Genomic DNA, 20610 nt, shown 5'->3' with positions numbered 1-20610 from the left:
TTCTTCTCTCACTGACCCTCTACTTTACCAAGCATGGTGTCCTTCTCCAGGGACTTGTCCCTCCTGACAACATGTCCAAAGTACATGGGACAAAGTCTCACCATCCTCACTTCCAAGGAGCATTCTGGCTGCATTTCTTCCAAGATAGATTTGTTAGTCCGTGGCGTAAACAACTGCCAAAACCAAAAACCAAACCCAGTGCCGTCAAGTCGCAGGCGGCCCCAATTTTCAGGAGTCTGGGGGAAGGTGTGTGTGTGTGATGTCAGCTATAACTCACATCGTCCCAGCGCTCCCTGGGCGGAGGGGTGTGTGTGTGTGTGTATGTGTGTGTGGTGTGTGTGTGTGGTGTGTGCGGTGTGTGTGAGGTGTGTGTGCAGTGTGGTGTGTGTGGTGTGTGTGCAGTGTGGTGTGTGTAGTGTGCGTGCGGTGTGTGTGCGGTGTGTGTGGTGTGTGCAGTGTGAGATGTGTGGTGTGTGTGATGTGTGTGCAGTGTGTGTGTGGTGTGTGCGTGTGGTTGTGTGTGTGGTGTGTGTGCGGTGTGTGGTGTGTGCGGTGTGTGTGGTGTGTGTGAGGTGGGTGTGCGGCGAGTGTGCGGTGAGCGTGCGGTGTGCGTGTGGTGTGTGCGGTGTGTGTGGTGTGCATGTGGTGTGTGTGATGTGTGTGGTGTTGTGTGGGTGTGCGGTGGGTGTGCGGTGTGCGTGTGGTGTGCGTGTGGTGGGTGCGTGTGATGTGTGTGGTGTGTGCGTGTGGTGTGTGTGTGGTGTGTGCGTGTGGTGTGTGTGTGGTGTGTGCGTATGGTGTGTGCGTGTGGTGTGTGTGATGTGTGATGTGTGTGGTGTGTGTGTGGTGTGTGTGCTGTGTGTGTGGTGTGTGTGAGGTGGGTGTGCGGTGAGTGCGGTGAGCGTGCGGTGTGCGTGCGGTGTGTGCGATGTGCGTGTGGTGTGTGTGATGTGTGTGGTGTGGGGTGGGTGTGCGGTGGGTGTGCGGTGTGTGTGTGGTGTGCGTGTGGTGGGTGCGTGTGATGTGTGTGGTGTGTGTGTGCGATGTGCGTGTGGTGTGTGTGATGTGTGGTGTGGTGTGGGTGTGCGGTGTGTGTGTGGTGTGCGTGTGGTGGGTGCGTGTGATGTGTGTGGTGTGTGCGTGTAGTGTGTGTGGGGTGTGTGATGTTTGTGGTGTGGTGTGGTGTGTGGTGTGGGTGTGTGGTGGGTGTGTGGTGTGTGATGTGTGTGTGTGGTGTGTGGTGTGTGTGAGGTGTGTGTGCAGTGTGTGAGGTGTGTGGTGTGCGGTGTGAGGTGTGAAGTGTGTTGTGTGTGGTGTGCGCGTGTGGTGTGTGTGTGGTGTGTGTGGTGGGTGTGTGTGGTGGGTGAGTGATGTGTGTGGTGTGTGCGTGTGGTGTGTGGTGTGTGTGATGTGTGTGGTGTGGTCTGTGTGTGGTGGGTGTGTAGTGGGTGATGTGGTGAGTGATGTGCTGAGTGTGTGAGGTGTGTGTGTGGTGTGTGTGATGTGTGCGTGATGTGTGTGTGGTGTGTGGTGTGTGTGAGGTGTGTGCGGTGTGTGTGCGGTGTGTTTGTGGTCTGTGTGTGTGATGTTAGCTATAACTCACATCGCCCCAGCGCTCCCTGGGGGGAGGGGTGTGTGTGTGTGCGTGGTGTGCGCGTGGTGTGTGTGGTGTGTGTGTATGATGTGTGTGTGGTGTGTGTGTGTGGTGTGGTGTGTGTGTGTGGTGTGTGTGTGTGTGTGGTGTGTGTGTGTGTGGTGTGTGTGTGTGTGTGGTGTGTGGTGTGTGTGTGGAGTGTGTGTGTGATGTCAGCTATAATTCACATTGCCCCAGCGCTCCCTGGGAGGAGGGGTGTGGTGTGTGTGTGTGTGTGTGTGTGTGTGTGTGTGTGTGGGTGGGTGGGTGGTTTCAGCTACAAGTCATGTTGCCCCAGCGACCCCTGGTGGCCATCCCCAGCTCTGAGGCCAGCGGGCTCCACATGGCCAGGTGAGTTTCTGGGTGTTTCCTGGGGGAAATCCCATGTCCCCTGCAAGCAAAACAACCTGAAAGAAAAATAAGGGGGGAAAAATGTTTCCCTTCCTTAGGAGCTGTGGGACGTGAGTACACAATGGACGATTCACTTTCGGAGATCAACAAGCTCACAGCTAGACCAGGCGGGGCAGCTCTGTCCCGGGTTGGAAGTGTTCCGTTTCTGGGATGTTTGAAGGTACTTTACAAACGTCCTCCTGCTCTCTGGGCCCAGAGAGGGTGGTGATCTGTCAGCGTCACACAGCACGTGCGCAGAGGGCGTGACCGGGGCCGACCTGAATGGCGCTGGGTTTGAATTGTCAATATTCTTTATCTCCGATACAGTGTGGTTGTCCCACTTCCGGCGAGACCCCAAGGAGGTGACGGGACCCACCAAGCAATTCGGCACCCTGCACAAAGACACAGTCAGCATATGCGTATTTAAAATCATTTTCTGAACAGGGAATACATTCGAGTGGTTCAAAATTTAAAATCCTCCAAAGAGGAGTCAGAGTACAATTTCCCTCCTTCCTCTGTCCCCAGCCACTCAGGTCTCCTTCCTAGACACAACCAGAGTGACCGGTTTGTGTCCCAACTTCCCCAGCCTGTCCTCCCCGCGGCAGCCAGAGGGCGCCCGTGAGCACCGGAGTCAGGGCCAGTCCCTCCTCTGCTCACAGCCCTCCGGGGCTCCCACCTCCCTGGGGTAAAAGCCCACGTCCTCCCCGAGGCCCACAGGGCCCTGCACGCCCTGCCCCGTTCCTTCTCTCCCCTCCCCACCTTCTCTCTCCTCCTCGCTCACTCCGCTTCAGGCACACGGGGCTCCTCGCTGTTCTCCAATTTGCTGCCCCAGGGCCTTTGCATCGGATGTACCGTTTGCCTGGAATGCCCTCCCCCAGATCTCCCCACAGCAGCCTTCCTAGGTTTCTTCAGGTCTCTCCTCAAATGTCACCTTCTCAGTGGGGGCTTCTCTGAGCACCCCATTCACAATTGCACCCACCCAGCCCCCTACTCTGCTCTGTTTACATAGCACGTAGCACTTAGCTGGCAGGACGAACATGATTCACTAGTTTACTGTGCACATTACGCCTGCCTTCTCCATGAAGCCAGGGATTCTGCCTGTGTACATCACCGCTGGATCTCAGTGTCTGGCATACAGCAGGTGCTCAATGGATGTTTGTTGAATTAATGCTCAAGTCTGCTTTTACCTTTAAAAACAAAAACTTTTGATGCCATGTTCCCTGCCCCCTGCCAGCTGGTTCATTAAAGAGCCTGTGTTAAACGCCGACTGTATGCCAGGGGACACAGATGGCAGGGGACACTGCTGTGACTAAGATCATTTCCCTGCCCTTAGGGTTCACAGCTCGGTGTGGAAGATATACATCTGGCCGGGGGGTCACAACCAGGGTGACCAGGGCTGTGATGGGGGCATGCAGAGGGCATTATGGGGCCCCGGCATTATGAACCCCCCCCCAGGAATCAGGGGAGGCTTCCTGGAGGAGGAGGCAGAGCTTGAGACTCAAGGGAACAAAGGATCCACCAGACAGAGCGTACAACACAGGAAGAGTCTCCGTAGTGGGAGGGAGCATGGCCCTTCAAGGGACGAAAAGGAGCCAGTGCGGGTGAACTGGGTATAGGAAGGACTTGGGTCCCGCCACCTGGAAGGCAGCGACGCGGCAGTTACCTGTGGGGCCCAGAGAGCGCTGCAGTGAGCAGATAGCACCACCAGAGGGCGCTGCTGGATAGACGTTCCAGCCTCACTCCTTGCCTGGGGCTGAGAAGGCCGGCTTCCTCTTCCCGAGCCTGCAGAGGGACTGGGACGCCCAAAGTGTGTCAAGTTCCAGGACTGCCAACAGCCCCCTCTCCCCGCTCACAATTCCAACCTATGTAACAACAACTCACTACTATTTTTAGATAATTTTATATGACTAAATTAGCAATGAAATAATTTTAATAATGGTGTATTAATAACACTTCCCCTTAATAGGGCCTTGACTGTTTCCCAGGCCCTGTACTAGGCAGTTTTCACGCAACATCTCCCTGAATTGTTAGATCACAGTTCACCCTGTTTCACATCGGGGAAAACTGAGGCTCCAAGAGGTGGCTTCGCTTTCCAAGGTTACATGGCGAGACTGCGGGGCTGGGACTAGGGCTGTCAAGGAACCCAGGGCACAAGGTTTAACAGGGCGTTGGCCCTTGGGGTCTGTGGAAACGGTTTATCTCACACTGTTGTCTGCAGCCTGGGACCAAAGCCCAGAGAGGGCAGGCAGCTCCCTGAGGACACACAGCATGTCATCGTAGTCCTACCCAGTGCTCGCAGCATCTTCTCCCAGCCCTGGGCCTCACCAGGGCCATCCCCGAGTGCCCCTGGGCAGGGATCTTTTATTTTTAACCTGTTCAGTGGCCTTTTTATAGCTCTGGGAGGCGGCCACGGTTTCCAGTTTCTAGGGAAGCTTTGGAAATGTTCTCTTCTCGAGAAAAGAAGCTGCCTGAGGCTTCTCAGGGGAATGTGGCCCAATGGCCTCTCGTCCCTGGGCTCTGTCCCAACTGGACAGACCCCACAGACCCTGCTGCAGGCTCTTGCTCCCCTCTGTGCCTGCCCCTGCCTTCAGGGATCACAGCTGTGTGTGGGAGACAGACACGTGAACAGAGGGTCGGGGTGACCGGGGCTGTGATGGGGGGCTTAGAGGGCACCATGGGAGCCTGGGGAGGTATCTGAACCCACTTAGGAATCAGAGGAGGCTTTCTGGAGGAGGAGGCAGAGCTTCAAGCTCAAGGGAAGGAAAGATTCCCTGCTTGGCGCTTGGCTGGAAGTAGCGTGGTAGGCTGGGTCACTCCCTCCCTGGATGCAGTGTGGCCTTGGCCTGTCCCCACCGTCCCTGGCCCTCAGAATCCACACCAGTCAGCTGGGGCTGAGACGCTCACTGGTATCCGGCTGTTTCCCAAACTTGGGTTTCCCATGTGGGGTCCCTATTATCTTGGCTGGCAGTTCTGTACTCCTGTTTGCTTTATTTCCTATTACTGGAGTCATTCAATGGTTTTCTTTAAATAAGCTTTAAAATAAACTTGTTCTTTCCCAGAGTTCGATAGTGATAATAGTTGCACAGGTGTCCCTGGGTGGTGCAAACAGTTAAGCACTCAACTACTAACTGAAAGATTGGTGGTTAGAACCCACCCGGAGGCAACTCAGAAGAAAGGCCTGGTGAGCTGCTTCCGAAAGCTCACAGCCTTGAAAATCCTATGGAGCAGTTCTACTCTGACACACATGGGGTCAACTCCGCAGCAACTGGTTCGATTTTGGTTTGGGTGGTAGAGAATGGTTGGGGGTGGCTCTTTAGATAATCTGGGAGGGCTTCCTGGAGGAGGTGGCATTGGCTCCAGATCACTGCCTAATAGGCTTTAATGGAGGACATAAAGGCAGAGGAAGGGAGGGAAGGAGGGCACGCTGGCTGATCTCCAATGTCCTGTTTGATGCTGAGATTCGATGTCTCTTCTGTGACAGGACACACAGCTGCTGGTGCCAGTGGAGGGCACATTTCTTTCCAAGGGGTGGTGCTGGCCACACTGGTGCCAGGTCTTGCCTAACACTTGTGGTGAAAACTACTTCGTTGAACCACCCTTTTTTTTTGTAGTCCTAATGGAATCTCCCCACTGGAATCCACTCCCTCCCCACTCTTCCTCTGGGGACACATAGCCCCAGGGGCCGGTCACCTCACCTCTTTGGCCTGTGATGTGACTCCGAGCGGAGCTATCTTTAAACTCAGGCTGGGACGCTCTGCTCCCCTCCCCATAAACACTGCTCGGATGACAGTCCTGGAATCCCATGGGGGTGGCAGGTGCCAGGGCACTGCAGTGTCTGCCAGGCCCTCCAGGCCCTTCCCGTGTCCTCTGTGGCTGTTCCAGGCAGTCAAAGGAGAAGGCAAACTCTTGGAGACCAGAGACATTCACTCATTCACTCAACACATATTTACAGGACACCTAGCATGTGCCTAAGGAGTCCTGGTGGCTCAGCAGTTAAGTCCTCGGCTGCTGACTAGAAGGTTAGTGGTTTGAACCCACCCAGCAGCTCTGCTGAAGAAAGACCTGGCGATCTGCTCCCATAAAGGTCACAGCCGAGGAAGCCCTATTAAGACAGAGGTCCTGAGGCTGTGGAAAATTCCATTGCCTCAGGAAGCTTGCTTGGCATGCCCCGTGGCTTTATATTAAAATCCTAGTTCCCCTCTCCATAACTGCTGCCCAAAACGAGAGGAAATTGGTGGAAACTGGTTTAGGTGCCATGTTGATATTCAGGACAACCTTTTAGACCTCATACACAGTGACTTCCCTACCTCGGGGTGGAGTTTAACCACCATTGTCTGGACACACGATGCATAAAGTTATATGAAACTCCATTGTGCCCGTGGAGTGTGATTACGAGTATTGCTCATGTAACTCGTATGAACTTCCTACTTGTAAATCCCTTAAAAGTAACCTTTCCCCTTACCCTGGTGGAGCAGTCTTGGCAGCAGCAGCCTCGACTGTTTCCTTTTCTTGCACAAAGAAATAAAGGTGCCTTTCCACTTTCCCACCTCAGCCTCTCGCTTATTGACTGAGACGAGTCGTGCTGAGCAGAACCTGGGGTTTCCACCTGGCAACACTATCGGGCAGTTCTCTGCCACGTGGGGTGGCCATGAGTCGGAATCGACTTGATGGCATCTAACAACAGTGTGTGTCAGGCCCCGGACTGGGCACTGGTGACACAGAGGTGACCAACACAGACCTTGCAGAGCTCTTGGTCTCACACAGAGAGGAAGGCACTAACCAAGTAGATAAGTGAACAAGTGAACTTCAGGCCCTGACTTCAGTTCTGTGGAGAGAAGGAAGCAGGTGGGGGGTGATGGTGAGTGGGGGGATGATGTCCCCCATGAAGACTGGGGTGAGCTGCAGGATTTTGAAACCCTCAAACCTGGCTTAGCTCAACACCGATGCATCCTAGCTGGTTAAGCTTGGGCAAGCCCCTTCCCCTCTCTGAGCCTCAGTCTCCTCTAAGTAACCTGGTTTTCACCCTGGCTGTGTGGCCTTGAGCAGCTACTTGACCTCTCTGAGCCTGTTTTTTTCTTCATTGATAAATTACAAGTAATAATTTTATTACTGTAGACTTTTTTGCTGCCTTCTAAGCATATATTCCCCATTTTATAGGTATTTGGAAATTTCTGGAGGATGAATGCTTTGATACAGTGTTATGTCTTATGATGTGTAAAAGCAGGTGGCTTAATGGACAGTCTGCTTAGTTAGAACATGGTTCAAATCAGTACTTTAATAGGTGCAGGCACTTGTCGCCAGTTGCCATTGATTCTGACTCATGGCGACCCCATGTGTGTCAGTACAATTGTGCTCCATAGAATTTTCAAGGGCTGCAACCTTTCTAAAGTGGTTTGCCAGGCCTTCCTTCTGAGGCCCTTTAGGTGGGTTTGAACCGGCAACATTTCAGCTAGTAGTTGAGCGCTTAACCTTTTGCTTGACCCAGAGACTCCTTATTCCCCCATTTTATAGCAACTCCAATTTACTTTGGACCAAGTTGTTCTGGAGAGGGGGACTCCACCCACCTCCCCTGTGCCAAGGTGACCCAGGCTGAGGCCAATCAACACATCCCATTCCTGGGCTACTGTGATTGGTTCAGAGATGGACACGTGACCCAATTTGGCCCAATCAGTGTGAATCTCAGGATGTTTGCTGGGAAGAGGGGGCTGGGGGAAGACCTTCCACTGCTGGAGGTGGACAAGGGAAGCGTGGCCTCCTTCCTGCTGGCTGCCAACTTGCACCCCCTGAGCAGCCAGTTTATTGGTAACAATTTTGACTTCCTGGATCACCTTTCACCTGAAACCAGACTTTAAGATGGCCTTCATTACAGGTTATGAGGCCAAAGTTACAATTTTCAGGTATGAGTTTTTAAAGCAAGTTTTAGCCCAGGTAACTTTTCCCCTTGAGCTACTTGCTGGGGCAAGGGGCCAGTGATTCTGGTAGACCCAGAAGGGGAAAAGACACTCAGGATTTCTCAGGTTGTAGAGCAAAGATGGAAGGCGATCATTTCCTCATTGTATGGGCAGACAGCCCCTCCCAAGTGGGCCATCTGCCCTGTGGACTGAGGAGCTTGTGCCAAATCAGCACGAAAATGCAGGGAAAGGGAACCCAAGTTCCTGGCCTTTGAGATGCTCTAGTATTTATTTCCCCAAACTCCTGTGGGATGGAGAGTACGCACAGACATGGAGTCAGACAAACCCGGGTTCCAATCCGGGCTCTTTCCCAATGTGCTCCGTCCTTTGCCACGCTGATAGCCGCAGTTCCCCCCACTTGCAAAACAGGAAGGCTAATACCTGCTTATCATGTAGGGTTGTCGAGAGCAGTACACGAGGCACCACTTTTAAGAGCTCAGAACGTGCCCGGCACAAGTATGGACTCAAATGTTTGCCAGCCCGTGTGTCTCCTAGGAGACTGTTCTGGGGCCGGCTGATTTCAAATCCTGTCCTTTCATGCAATGATAAATTCCTACTAGGGCTGAGTAGTTTAAGGGCCCTGAGTGAAATGAGACGGCAGCCGCGTGAAACCAGGAGACAGAATTCTCCAACCCATGCATGACAGGAGGCGCGAAGTCCCTGCACACAGCCTGTCCCTGCTGTGACGGGAGGCGGAAGTGATCTCGGGGAAAACCAGTGCTGTCATTTACCATTAGGGGGTCAGGAACAGTGCCCGGCATGTGGCGGCTATTCAGTAAGCTGCTGTTCAGTCAACTGAACGTCGGGTCAGTGGTGCTTTTTGGTAGTTTTGACGATACTGATAGGGTGAAAAGCAGAACTTAAGAATTCCCAGGTTTACACAACTGAGATGGCAGAATAAAGGGAAACCCTGTCGCCGTGGAGTTGACTGGGACTCATGGCAACCCCATGAGTATCAGAGTAGGGCTGTGCTCCGTAGATTTTTCAATGGCTGAGTTTTCAGAAGTAGATTGCCAGACCTTTCTTCCAGGGCACCTCTGGGAGGACTCGAACCCAGAGGTGCAGCTGGACCCGTTCACACTTTGCACCACCAGAGAGTCTGAATAAAGGAAAAGGGCATGGGTATTTTCCTCTTAAAGCTCAGCGAGCTCTAGGAAATCCACCAAGTCCAGAGACGTCAACTTCATGGTCACAACACTCCACTGAATGGGCCGCCCGTGTCTCACTCAGAGCAAGGGTGTTTGCCCAAAAGCCTGGCTCAGAGCCGTCCTCAGGCTCCATCTCCCTTGTTAGGGCATTTTCCAGGTTCCTTAACCCTTCTTTGCCTTTAAAAAGAATCAAGGTGCCTTTATTTATTTTTTTTCCTGTGTCAACTCTACCCCAAAGCAGGCGTTTAAACTAAAATACTTCTTTTTTTTCCCTTTGCCAGTAATGCACCATATTCAAAGGAAATCTTAACAAAGCTCACTGCACGACAAGAAACTGCTCTTGTGGCAGAGGGTGGCCCCAAGGCGTATCTTCCACTTGGAACTGGGTCAGGTGCACGGCTCATGGCGACCCCGTGCATGCACAGCAGAACTGCTCCACAGGGTCTTCAAAGCTCTGAGCTATGGGAAGCTGATCACCAGGCCTGTCTTCCGAGGCACCTCTGGGTAGGTTCGAACCACCAACCTTTTGGCTAGGAGCTGAGCACTTAACCGTTTGCGCCACCCGGGGACACCTCATCTTCCATTTGGACCAACACCATGGACGTTTACAGGGTTTATGCTTGGCTACTAATCGAAAGGTTGATGGTTCAAACCCAGCCAGTGGCTCTGAGGGAATAAAAAGCCCGTACAGTCTACTTCAGGAAAGATTACAGCCAAGAAAACACTATGGAGCTGTTCTACTCTGTACATGTGGGGTCACCACGAGTTGGATCAACTCGAGGACAAGTTTTGCACACACTGCACGGCCTCTCCCTGCCCTCCCCCCAGCCACCAGCTGCCAGGCGATTCCCTCCCGTGATCTTCTCACGATTTAAAGACCAGAGCCCAGACTCCTAAGTGAACCCGTCTCGTTTCTTTATTCTGTGCTTTGGAAGGGGCGGTGTTCCCGCCCTGACGGAAGTGAAAACCTTGTCTTGCAAATAAATAATTTCCTAACGAACACTGCAAACCCAAACAACAAGCGCTTGTTTCCTTAAAGGGCCAGAGCAGCCAAGGCCCCGTTTCAGCTTCCGCTGGCCTGGCCGCAGCTACCCGCCACGGGGCTGCCAGAGAGGTGCTGTGTCGGAGCGCCACTCCCGGACCTGGCCTTCCTCCTGGGCGGCCGGGGCAGCTGTTGGCCGTCTGCTGTGCACCGTCCTCCCAGGCGCCCAGCAACCTGCTGCTGCCTGCCAAGGGACAGACAGCATTGCCCCTGAGAACAGTCTCGCTGTGGCAGCTTCCCCAGCACTGATGCATTACCCTGAGAAGGGGGAATGGAGGTTTGGTACGAGCCGGAGCTGACAACTTATCCCTGACCGTCCTAGCCCGCTGGCTTCTTGAATTCATGCTGTTCTCCTCTCAGGAAGGCTCCATTCAAGGGCTCAGGGCTCCTGAAAAACGGCTAGAGCCACTTGGGGGAAATGTGGCCCACAGCCGCAACCCGATGTTCTTGGACGTGGGCTTGGGAAGCTGAAGGGGCCTGTCGTTTCATTCAGAAACCCAAAGCCACCATGCTCTCTCTCACTGGGTGGAAAATGGTTGTCAAGCCTGGCTCCCTCGGAAACTGGCCTGATGCTTGCTTGGAAAAAATAATTCTAATGCAGATGGCAGGTTGGGAGGTCCAATGAAAAGGCCAAAAAGTGATGTTTTAAAAAATGTACGGTTGCCCAAGTTTTAGGGACTAGTACCACGGATGTCTGCCTCCCTCACACCACAAAGCATGTGCCAACTACCTTAGCCATTTTGGGCCCAGCGAACCCCTCACCGCTTGAAATGCACTTAAGTCCAACAAACAAAATTCTCAGAAGCTGGGGGCAAACTCTCAGGACTCCTGTGTAATAACACTGGTAACCTGCCCACTTGTCAGATAAACAAAACACCAAACCCACCGCAAGCTTGGCAAGGGGCAGGCTGCCCTCTGCAGAGCACCCTCCCGCCCGGCACGGCCTGCTCCGTGACAACAACCTGGGAGCAGGCTGGGATCGCGCAGGGAGAAATGAGAAATGCGGGGGGGGGGGTCTTTCTTCTTGAGTTTCCAACTTTTGCTCTGAGGAACCCCCCAGTCCTAACCCTGCATTCCGCTGCCAGTTTTATCGGACCGCGCGAGGGAGAAAGGAGGAGGAACCAACTCTCAGCTTCTTCCTGTGTTTCTAGGAAGGCAGGCAATGGCTTTGAGGCGGCACAGGGGGTGGGTGGAAGGCCTGTCTCTTTCCAGTAAAGGATGGCTAGGTGAGCTCCTGGAGAAAGTTCGAGTACACGCTCCTGAAGGCTTTTAGCACCAACAGCTTGCTAGCTCCTTCCCTCCTCTCTCTGCAGAGGTGAAGAAGGGGAAGTGAAGGCGGAACAGCCCTTTTCTGCCAGGGCCGCCTGAAGCACGCGCCAGAAGGCCAGATGGGTACCCGCTACACTCTCTCGATTCTGTGCTCTCTCTAGATGCGAGGGCAGGGATGAGAAGGAGACCTCTTGGGCAGGTCAGTGCAACTCAATGAAAGCCTCTAGCTCTTCAGGGATGAAGCCCTTGTACGGGATCTTGTTTTTATCCAGGGCTCGGGCGGCCAGGCACTGGAGGGTCACGTAGTTGAAGGGCTGCATGGTGCTCTTGGCCAGGAGCTTCTCGTCCAGCAGCTCGTAGGCGGTCTTCTTGAAGGCATTGGTGGCATCCATGTGGGCCCCTGCGTCTATGAGGGCGGTCATGATGGCCGGGCAGTTGTTCTGGGCGGCAATGTGCAACGGTGTGTTGTTGTCAAAGTCCCTGCTGTCAGGGTCAGCCCCGCAGCCCAGCAGCACTTTGACCACCTGGAGGGAGGGAAATCGGCCCACCGGGTAGCGGCCCACGTTCGTGGTGTCCTTGTCCACAGCCATGTGCAGAGGAGTGAAGCCGTTCTTGCCGCGGGGGGCACACTTGAGCAGCCGGTACACGGTCTGGTGCTTCAGGTGCTCCTGCTCGGGGGTGCACTCTACTTTCTCCAGCAGGTAAAGCAGATGGAGAATGATGGCCAGGGCCTTGGTGAACTGTGCTGAGTCTCCCGGCTCCTTGGGCAGCTGCAGGGCCCGTTCCACCTCCCTGACTCCTTTGCTGAGCACGCCCATGAGGTCTGCAAAGCCGATCTGGGTGCCCAGGCTCCCCTTGGCGGCCCGGTCCTGCAGGACGTAGGAGAAGAGTTCGGCGAAGGAGAGGAAGCTGCTGGCGGTCATGGGACTCAGGGGCTCCAGGTTGTTCTGCTGCATGTCCAGGGCGTACTTCCAGAGGCGGATGCAGCGCTCGAAGTTGCCAGAGTCGGCGTACACGGCGCCCCGGTAGCGGATGTAGTAGGAAGTGTCCGGGTGAGAGGGGCCAAGGATGCGCTCGCGGATCAGCAGCGCCTGCATGCGCATCTCATCCGGGTCTGTGATGAGTGCTTCCAGCTCCTCGGTGGTGTTCACCTCCCTGGAACAGTCATAGGCCAGGACCAGCTGCTGGGGCTCCGGCTTGGGCAGGTACTCACCCCCCTGGTGACGCAGCTCCATAGCACGTCTCCAGTGCTTGAGGGCGCCCAGCAGATCCCGTTTCTTATCCACATAGGTGGCTCCCAGCAATTCCAAAGCTTCCACCGCCGCTTCCCGGCTCGTGGGGCAGCAGCTTTCATAGGAATCACCATTAAGTGCTTCCTCCGGGCAGGCGCTGGCGCAATGGGCGCCCTGGGGCTGCAGGTACCCGCGGCTGGTGGAGGAGGGGCCTTTGTGGGGCAGCCCCGGCCTGGCCTCTTCTGCAGCCCCAGCAGCCTGTTCCTGGCCAGGCTGCTCCTGGATGAGGTACTCCACGATGTTGGTGTGGCCCGTCACGCTGGCCGCCAGCAGCGGCGTCATGCCGTAGCCGTCGCGCTCCATGCGGGCGTTGCAGCCCAGCAGCAGCTGCAGGATCTCCAGGCTGCCGGACTCGGCGCAGTCGTGCAGCGCCGTGTTGCCTTTGGCGCTGCGCCGGTTCACCTGGGCGCCCTGCTCCAGAAGGTAGCGGGCGATCTCACGGTGGCCCTTGTAGCAGGAGATCATGAGGCACGTGTGGCCGTGCCGGTTGGCCACCTCCAGGTCAGCCTGGTGCTCGCCCACCAGGTAGCGCACCACCTCGAGGTGCCCGTCGAAGCAGGCGGCGCGCAGGGGCGTCGAGTTGGTGCGCGTGGTGCGGTTCACCGAGGCCCCGCGGCGCAACAGGCTGCGCACCACGTCCAGGTGGCCGGCGGCCGAGGCGGCCCACAGCGGCGGCGCTCCCTCGATGGTCTCGCCATCGAAGTGCACCGAGCCGCCGGCCTCCACGCTCGCGCCGCACCGGTCCACCAGGTACTCCACCACGTCCAGGTGGCCGTAGCGGGCGGCGATGAGCAGCGGCGTCCCCCCGGTGGCCACCTCGCCCGTCAGCTCCTCCAGCTCCTCCCGGCTCCGGCCGCTAAGCAGCTTCTGAAGCAGCTGCAGCTTGCCGTCGCGGGCGGCATTGTACACGGCGGTGTGGAGGTCCATGGTCCAGGCCTCCGCCCGGCCATGTACCGGCCACTGGGGGACGGGGAGACGGCGAACTAGAGCCCAAAACGGCCGGCCGCAACCTTTATCGTCTCCCCCGCCGCCATCTTAGGTCTCCTCGGGCGGAACAAAATGGCGGCCACGGCCTGGCACCGTCGGTGATGCAGCCCGCGCAGGGAAACGTAGTCCGCTGAGCCGGCCCGCTCCATAGGACAGAGAAGGAAGGGTGAGGGCTCAAAACTGCATCTCCCAGAAGGCCGCGTGCCGACTTCGGCGAACTGTGGGCACGGTGCATGACGGGAATTGTTGTTCTAATTACAAATGATTGCTGCGAAAACTAGCAAGGCAAGAACTAAAATTCCCGTCATGCAGTGCGACCACGCTTTCTTACGGAACCAGGGGCGATTTGGTGATGTACTTCCTGCGGCTGTCACTACGCTGGAGCCGACGGGAAACGCAGGTGCGGGCCATAGGACTACATTCCCCAGAAGGCATCGCGAGAGAGACTCAGAACCAATCAGAAGCGAGGGTGTGGCAAAGCCTCCGACCGGCAGAGGGCGCTCGGGAGAGATGAAAACACGGGTAGGAGGAGACGTTAAAGGAGCAGACCAAAAAAAAAAAAAAAAAAAAAACACCATTGTCAAGTACGGTGATTCCGACTCACAGCAACCCTATAGAACAAAGTAGGACGTGCTTTATAGGGTTTCCAAGGAGCGGCTGGTGGATTTGAACTGCCGAACTTTTGCTTATCGGCCAAGCTCTTAACCACTGCGCCAGCAGAGCTCCAATGAAGCAAGGAGGGCATCAATTTCCAACGGTCTCACTTCTCATTCACACATTCACACGGTCGTATTTATTCACTCATTAATACCCTTTTCAAAACTTTAATTTTCTTTGCCTCCATCCTCAACCCCTTCAATACAAAGTCCAAAGGCATTTGCCTAAGGCTTTTGGTGACCCTGGCCCCTTGGCCTTTCCAAACTCATTGTGTGTGAAACAAGAGCAAACAGGACCTCTGCGGGTGGGGGCTTTGGGAATTCAAGTTACTGAAGTTTGTCCTCGTGAAGTAGTGGTTAAGGGTTGGGGTTTTTTCTGCTAACGAAAAGGTCAGCAGTTTGAATCCACCCGGCACTCCCTGGAAACCCTTTGGGGCAGTTCTACTCTGTCCTATAGGGTCGCTGCGAGTCGGAATGGACTCATAAGCAACAGTTTTTGTTTTTTTAACCTTTATGGAAGCAGACTGTCACATCTTTCTCTCGAGAAGCAGCTGGTGGGTTTGAACCATGAACCTCTCAGCAGCCAATCGCTTAACCCCGGTGCCACCAGGGCTTCTTAAAGATCACAGCCAATAAAAAAACCCTATGGAGCAGTTCCAGTCTGTAACACGTGGGGTCGCCATGCGACGGAATCAACTGAGGGCAATGGGTTTACTTTTTGGTTTACCCTTTAGCTGTGACTCTCCTATGCCTGTCTTCCTCCTGGTGAATCTATTTTTAAAGAAAAAAGGAAAGGACAGAGAAAGCGCTTTATTTTACTTTTGTAGTTGACTTTCTGTAATTATATTTAACAAACAAACAAAAACCTCCCCCACTTATTTCTGGAAGTCTCTGGAGGGGATGGGTCTTGTGTACCTGCAGATCCCTATGGGTCTGCTCGCTGGCTCTGTGTCCTTCTAGAAACATCCTAGCCACCCGCGACGTGGCAGAGCACGGAGGATCTGGGGCTACCTAGATTCAAATCCCACCTCTACTACTTTATCTCTGCAGGTTTTATAACCTATCTGTTCCTCAATTTTGTCGTCTGTAAAATGTGAGAGTTACTTGTTTGCAAGCTCCAGGGATCAGGGCTTTTTCTTGTTTTTTTATGCCCCATTGTATCTCTAGCATCTAGTACAAGCCTGCTGCACAGTACCAAAAAAGCCAAACCAATTACCATCAAGTCAATTTTAACTCATGGTGACCCCACATGTTTCAGAGTAGAACCGTTCCATAGGGTTTTCTTGGCTGTGATCTTTACATCAGGAGCTCTGGTGGCCCAACAGTTAAGTGCTCAGCTACTAACCAAAAGGTTGTCTGTTTGAATCCACCCATAGACTCCATAGGAGTAAGACCTGGCCATCTGCTTCCGTAAAGATTAAAAACAAAAAAAAAACAAAACCCAGTGCCATTGAGTCGATTCCAACTCATAGCGACCCTATAGGACAGACAGTCTAGAAAATGCTATGGGGCAGTTCAACTCTGTTACATGGGGTTGTTATGAGTTGCAATTGACTCCACGACACCTAACAACAACAACAACAACAACAACAACCTTTAAGGAAGGAGATCACTCACTGCTGGGTAGGTTTGAACTGCCAACCTTTAGGTTAGTAGTTGAGCACAAACTGTTTTCACTACCCAGAGACCTTGGCACACAGTAGGTGGTTAATAAATACACCGTTTCCTCACTTTCGAACCCATCAGCAGCTCTGCAGGAGAAAGATGTGGTGGTCTGATTCTGTAAAGATTTACAGCCTTGGAAACCCTATGGGGCAGTTCTATTCTATAGGGTCACTATGGGTGAGAATCGACTCAACAGCAATAGATTTGCTTTTGATTTGGTTCTCCTCACTTATCAACATGGTTAGGTTCAAAAGACCAGGTCACTACGTGAAATTGGCGTTCTGCAAAAATGGAGGATGACCACATTGGATCACAAAATGGATGACTACATCACTACTTAACTGCCAAGATTCATCGTTACCTAACTGTGAAATCACATCGTTACATACCTACCAAACGTCATCATCATGTAATTGCAGGATTATATCGTTACATAACTGCCCAATCACTGAGAATTACGGCCCAACCAGGTTGACACATAACCTTAATTATCGAAGCCGGCATTACTCTCACCTCATACCTCAGCGTTCTTTACTGCCAGACTTACGTTGGTAAAGAGCAAATTAGGCAGATGGTAGGTTTTTTACTATTGTCTTAAAAGTGAAATGCCCTACAAAGAGATATTCGATAGTGACGTGGTTGTTCTTAGGTGCCATTGAGCTGGCTCCAACTCTAACAACCTCACGTACAACAGAATGAAACACTGGCTGGTCCTGTGCCGTCCTCACAATCATTGTTACGCCTGAGCCCATTGTCGCAGCCACTGTGTTGATTCATCTCTTCGAGGGTCTTCTTCTTTTTCAGTGACCCTGTACTTTACCAAGCATGGTGTCCTTCTCCAGGGACTGGTCCCTCCTGATAACGTGTCCAAAGTTCTTGCTTTTAAGGAGCATTCTGGCTGTAATTCTTCCAAGACAGATTAGTTTGTTCTTCTGGCAGTCCGTGGTATATGCAATATTTTTCACCAACACCAAAATTCAAATGCATCAATTCTTCAGTCTTGCTTATTCATTGACCAGCTTTCACATGTGTCGTGGATGGAATTATGTCGCCCCCCAAAATGTGTGTATTAATTTGGCTGGGCCATGATTCCCAGTATTGTGTGGTTGTCCTCTACTTTGTGACTGTAATTTTTTGTTAAAGAGGGTTAGGGTGAGATTGTAACACCCTTACTACGGTCACATTCCTGATCCAATGTAAATGAAGTTTCCCTGGGGCCTGGCCTGCACCAGCTTTTATCTTACAAGAGATAAAAGGAAAGAGAAGCAAGCAGAGAGTTGAGGACAGCATACCACCAAGAAAGCAGCACTGGGAGCAGAGCACGTCCTTTGGACCCAGGATTCCTGCACAGAGAAGCTCCTACTCCAGGGGAAGATTGACGAGAAGGACCTTCCTCCAGAGCCAATAGAGAGAGAAAGCCTTCCCCTGGAGCCGATGCCCTGAATTTGGACTTTTAGCCTATTTTACTGTGAAGAAATAAATTTCTCTTTGTTAAAGCCATCCACATGTGGTATTTCTGTTAGAGCAGAACTAGATGACTAAGAGTTTGGTACTGAGAGAGTTGGCTGCTGCTCTAAAACAGATACCTAAATGTGGAAGCAGTTTCGAAACTGTGAATGGATAGAGGAGTCACAGCAGCAGAACCAGGAGACCAGTGCTAGGTGGTGCTGGAGCCGACCCACGGGGTGAGAGCTGAGTGCCCGCGTGCAGGAGGCTTCCTGGCGGAGTGGGGTGCTGGAGCCGACCCACGGGGTGAGAGCTGAGTGCCCGCGTGCAGGAGGCTTCCTGGCGGAGTGGGGTGCTGGAGCCGACCCACGGGGTGAGAGCTGAGTGCCCGCACGCAGGAGGCTTCCTGGCGGAGTGGGGTGCTGGAGCCGACCCACGGGGTGAGAGCTGAGTGCCTGCATGCAGGAGGCTTCCTGGCGGAGTGGGGTGCCTCCAGGCACTTAGCGATGGAGCTACTGAGCTTTGGAACACTTGCCCCAGCAGGGCAGATGCAGGCTTGAGGCCCAAAGAGCTGAGAGGCCGAGAAACCAGGAAGCAGAAACTGAAGAAACAAGGAACCCAAGAAGCCGAGCTGCCTCAGTCTCAAAAGGTATGTCCATGACCTCAGGGGTTTCAAAGGGTGGAGCCATGGCCTCTGGTGTTTCTAAGGGCGGAGTCACCACTCAGATGGACTAAGAGAATTTTGCACCTAAAGCCGAGGGAGCAGAGTTGCTGTCCCAGGGGGCCTGGAAGACGGAGCTGAAGCCCAGGGCCGAGGGGCCTCCACTCAGAATCCAGAGAGTGTGGCCAAAACCTGGAGTCTGGAGGGCAGGGCCATTGTGTAAACGGTCTTAGAGAACAAAGGATTATTTTCAAAGCCTTGAGGGCTAATGTAATGTGTTCTGCTCACTGGCTCAATGCCTGTTATGCCTTCTTTCCCTCCAGTTTCTCCCATTTGTAATGGAAATGTCTAGCTGGTGCCTGTTCTGCCATTGTCCCTTTGGAAGCAGATAGCTTGTATTCTAGATTTCACAGATGAAGAGCAATTTTTGGATTTTGGACTTGGAGTTGATTTAAGACTTTTGCTTTTATGATGGGATGAATGTGTTTTGCATGTTGCAAGGATGTGATTTTTGGGGGGGCAAAGGGTGGCATGTCATGGATTAAATTATGTCCCCCCAAGAATGTGTGTATCCATTTGTCAGGGCCATGATCCGCAGTGTTGTGTAGCTGTCCTCTACTTTGTGATTGTAATTTTATGTTAAAGAGGATCAGGGTGGGATTGTAACACCCTTAGGAAGGTCACATCCCTGATCCAATGTAAAGGAAGTTTCCCTGCGGTGTGGCCTGCACCACCTTTTATCTTAAAAGAGACAAAAGGAAAGAGAAGTGAGCAGAGAGGGGGATACCTCATACCACCAAGAAAGCAGCACCAGGAGCAGAGCGTGTCCTTTGGACCTGGGGTTCCTGCGCAGAGAAGCTCCTAGTCCAGGGGAAGATTCATGAGAAGGCCGACAGAGAGAGAAAGCCTTCCCCTGGAGCTGACGCCCTGAATTTGGACTTTAGCCTACTTTACTGTAAAGAAATAAATTTATCTTTGTTAAAGCCATCCACTTGAGCTGTTTCTGTCATGGCAGCAGTAGATGAGTAAAACTACATGCATTTGAGGAGACTGAGTCAGGCACACCTTAGTCCTTAAGGTGACATCTTTGCTTTTTAACACTTTAAAGAGGTCTTTTGCAGCAGATTTGCCCAATGCAATGGGTCATTTGATTTCTTGACTCCTGCTTTCATGGCTGTTGATTGTGGATGCAAGTAAAATGAAATCCTTGTCAACTTCAATCTTTTCACCATTTTATCATGATGTTGTTTATTGGTCCAGTTGTGAGGATTTTTGTTTTCTTTATGTTGAGGTGTAATCCATACTGAAGGCTGTGGTCTTTGATCTTCATCAGTAAGTGCTTCAAGTCCTCTTCACTTTCAGAAAGCAAGGCTGTGTCATCTGCACAACACAGGTTGTTAATGAGGCTTCCTCCAATCCTGATGCCCCGTTCTTCTTCACATAGTCCAGCTTTTTGGATTATTTGTTCAGCATACAGATTAAATAGGTATGGTGAAAGAATACAACCTTGACACACACCTTTCCTGACTTTAAGCCAATCAGTATCCCCTTGTTCTGTCCGAACAACTTTCTCTTGGTCTATGCACAGGTTACCCATGAGCAAAATTAAGTGTTCTGGAATTCCCATTCTTCGCAGTATTATCCATAGTTTGTTATGATCCACACAGTCGAATGCCTTTGCATAGTCAATAAAACACAGGTAAACATCTTTCTAGTATTCTCTGCTTTCAGCCAAAATCCATCTGACATCAGCAATGATATCCCTGGTTCCACATCCTCTTCTGAAACCAGGCTGAGTTTCTGCCATTTCCCTGTTGATGTACTGCTGCAGCCATTTTTTAATTTTTTTCAGCAAAATTTTATTTGCCTGTGGCATTGATGATATTGTTCAATAATTTTTGCATTCAGTTGGATCACCTTTCTTTGAAATGGCCACAAATATGGATCTCTTTCAGTCAGTTGGCCAGGTAGCTGTCTTCCAAATTTCTTGGCATAAGATAAGTGAGAGCTTCCAGCCCTGCATCCGTTTGTTGAAACATCTCAATTGGTATTCTCTCAATTCCTGGAGACTTGTTTTTTGCCAGTGCCTCAGTGCAGCTTGGACTTCTTCCTTTGGTACCATCAGTTCCTGATCATATGCTACCATCTGAAATGGTTGAACATCGACCAATTCTTTTTGGTACAGTGGCTATGTATTCCTTCCATCTTATTTTGATGCTTCCTGTGTTGTTCAGTGGAAACCCTGGTGGTGTAGTGGTTAAGTGCTGTGGCTGCTAACCAAAGGGTTGGCAGTTTGAATCCACCCGGTGCTCCTTGGAAACTCTATGGGGCAGCTCTATTCTATCCTATAGGGTTGCTATGAGTTGGAATCGACTTGACGACACTGGGTTTTTGGTTTGGTGTCATTCAATATTTTGCCCATAGAATCCTTCAGTATTGCAACTTGAAGCTTGAATTTTTTCTTCAGTTC

General features: G+C 52.4%; 1 protein-coding gene and 1 long non-coding RNA gene across 2 annotated transcripts in view; both read right to left on the bottom strand.

The window, feature by feature from the left end:
- Positions 1 to 2026: 2026 nt before the first annotated feature.
- LOC126071961 (uncharacterized) overlaps positions 2027 to 20610 on the bottom strand; it is a 37689-nt gene continuing 19105 nt past the window's right edge. The window contains exons 4-5 of the long non-coding RNA XR_007516430.1: positions 3687 to 3816; positions 2027 to 2415 (exon numbers count right to left, since the gene is read on the bottom strand). This is a non-coding gene — a long non-coding RNA (uncharacterized LOC126071961). The remainder of the gene's footprint in view (positions 2416 to 3686; positions 3817 to 20610) is intronic.
- FEM1A (fem-1 homolog A) lies at positions 7271 to 13769 on the bottom strand. Its single transcript, XM_049876470.1, has one exon. It carries the CDS (start codon positions 13650 to 13652, stop codon positions 11634 to 11636), a length of 2019 nt encoding a protein of 672 aa, XP_049732427.1. The 5' UTR covers positions 13653 to 13769; the 3' UTR covers positions 7271 to 11633.

This window comes from Elephas maximus, chromosome 3 (assembly GCF_024166365.1).
Source record: "Elephas maximus indicus isolate mEleMax1 chromosome 3, mEleMax1 primary haplotype, whole genome shotgun sequence".
NCBI classification, from domain to species: Eukaryota; Metazoa; Chordata; class Mammalia; order Proboscidea; family Elephantidae; genus Elephas; species Elephas maximus.
This window is presented reverse-complemented; position numbering and strand designations above follow the sequence as displayed.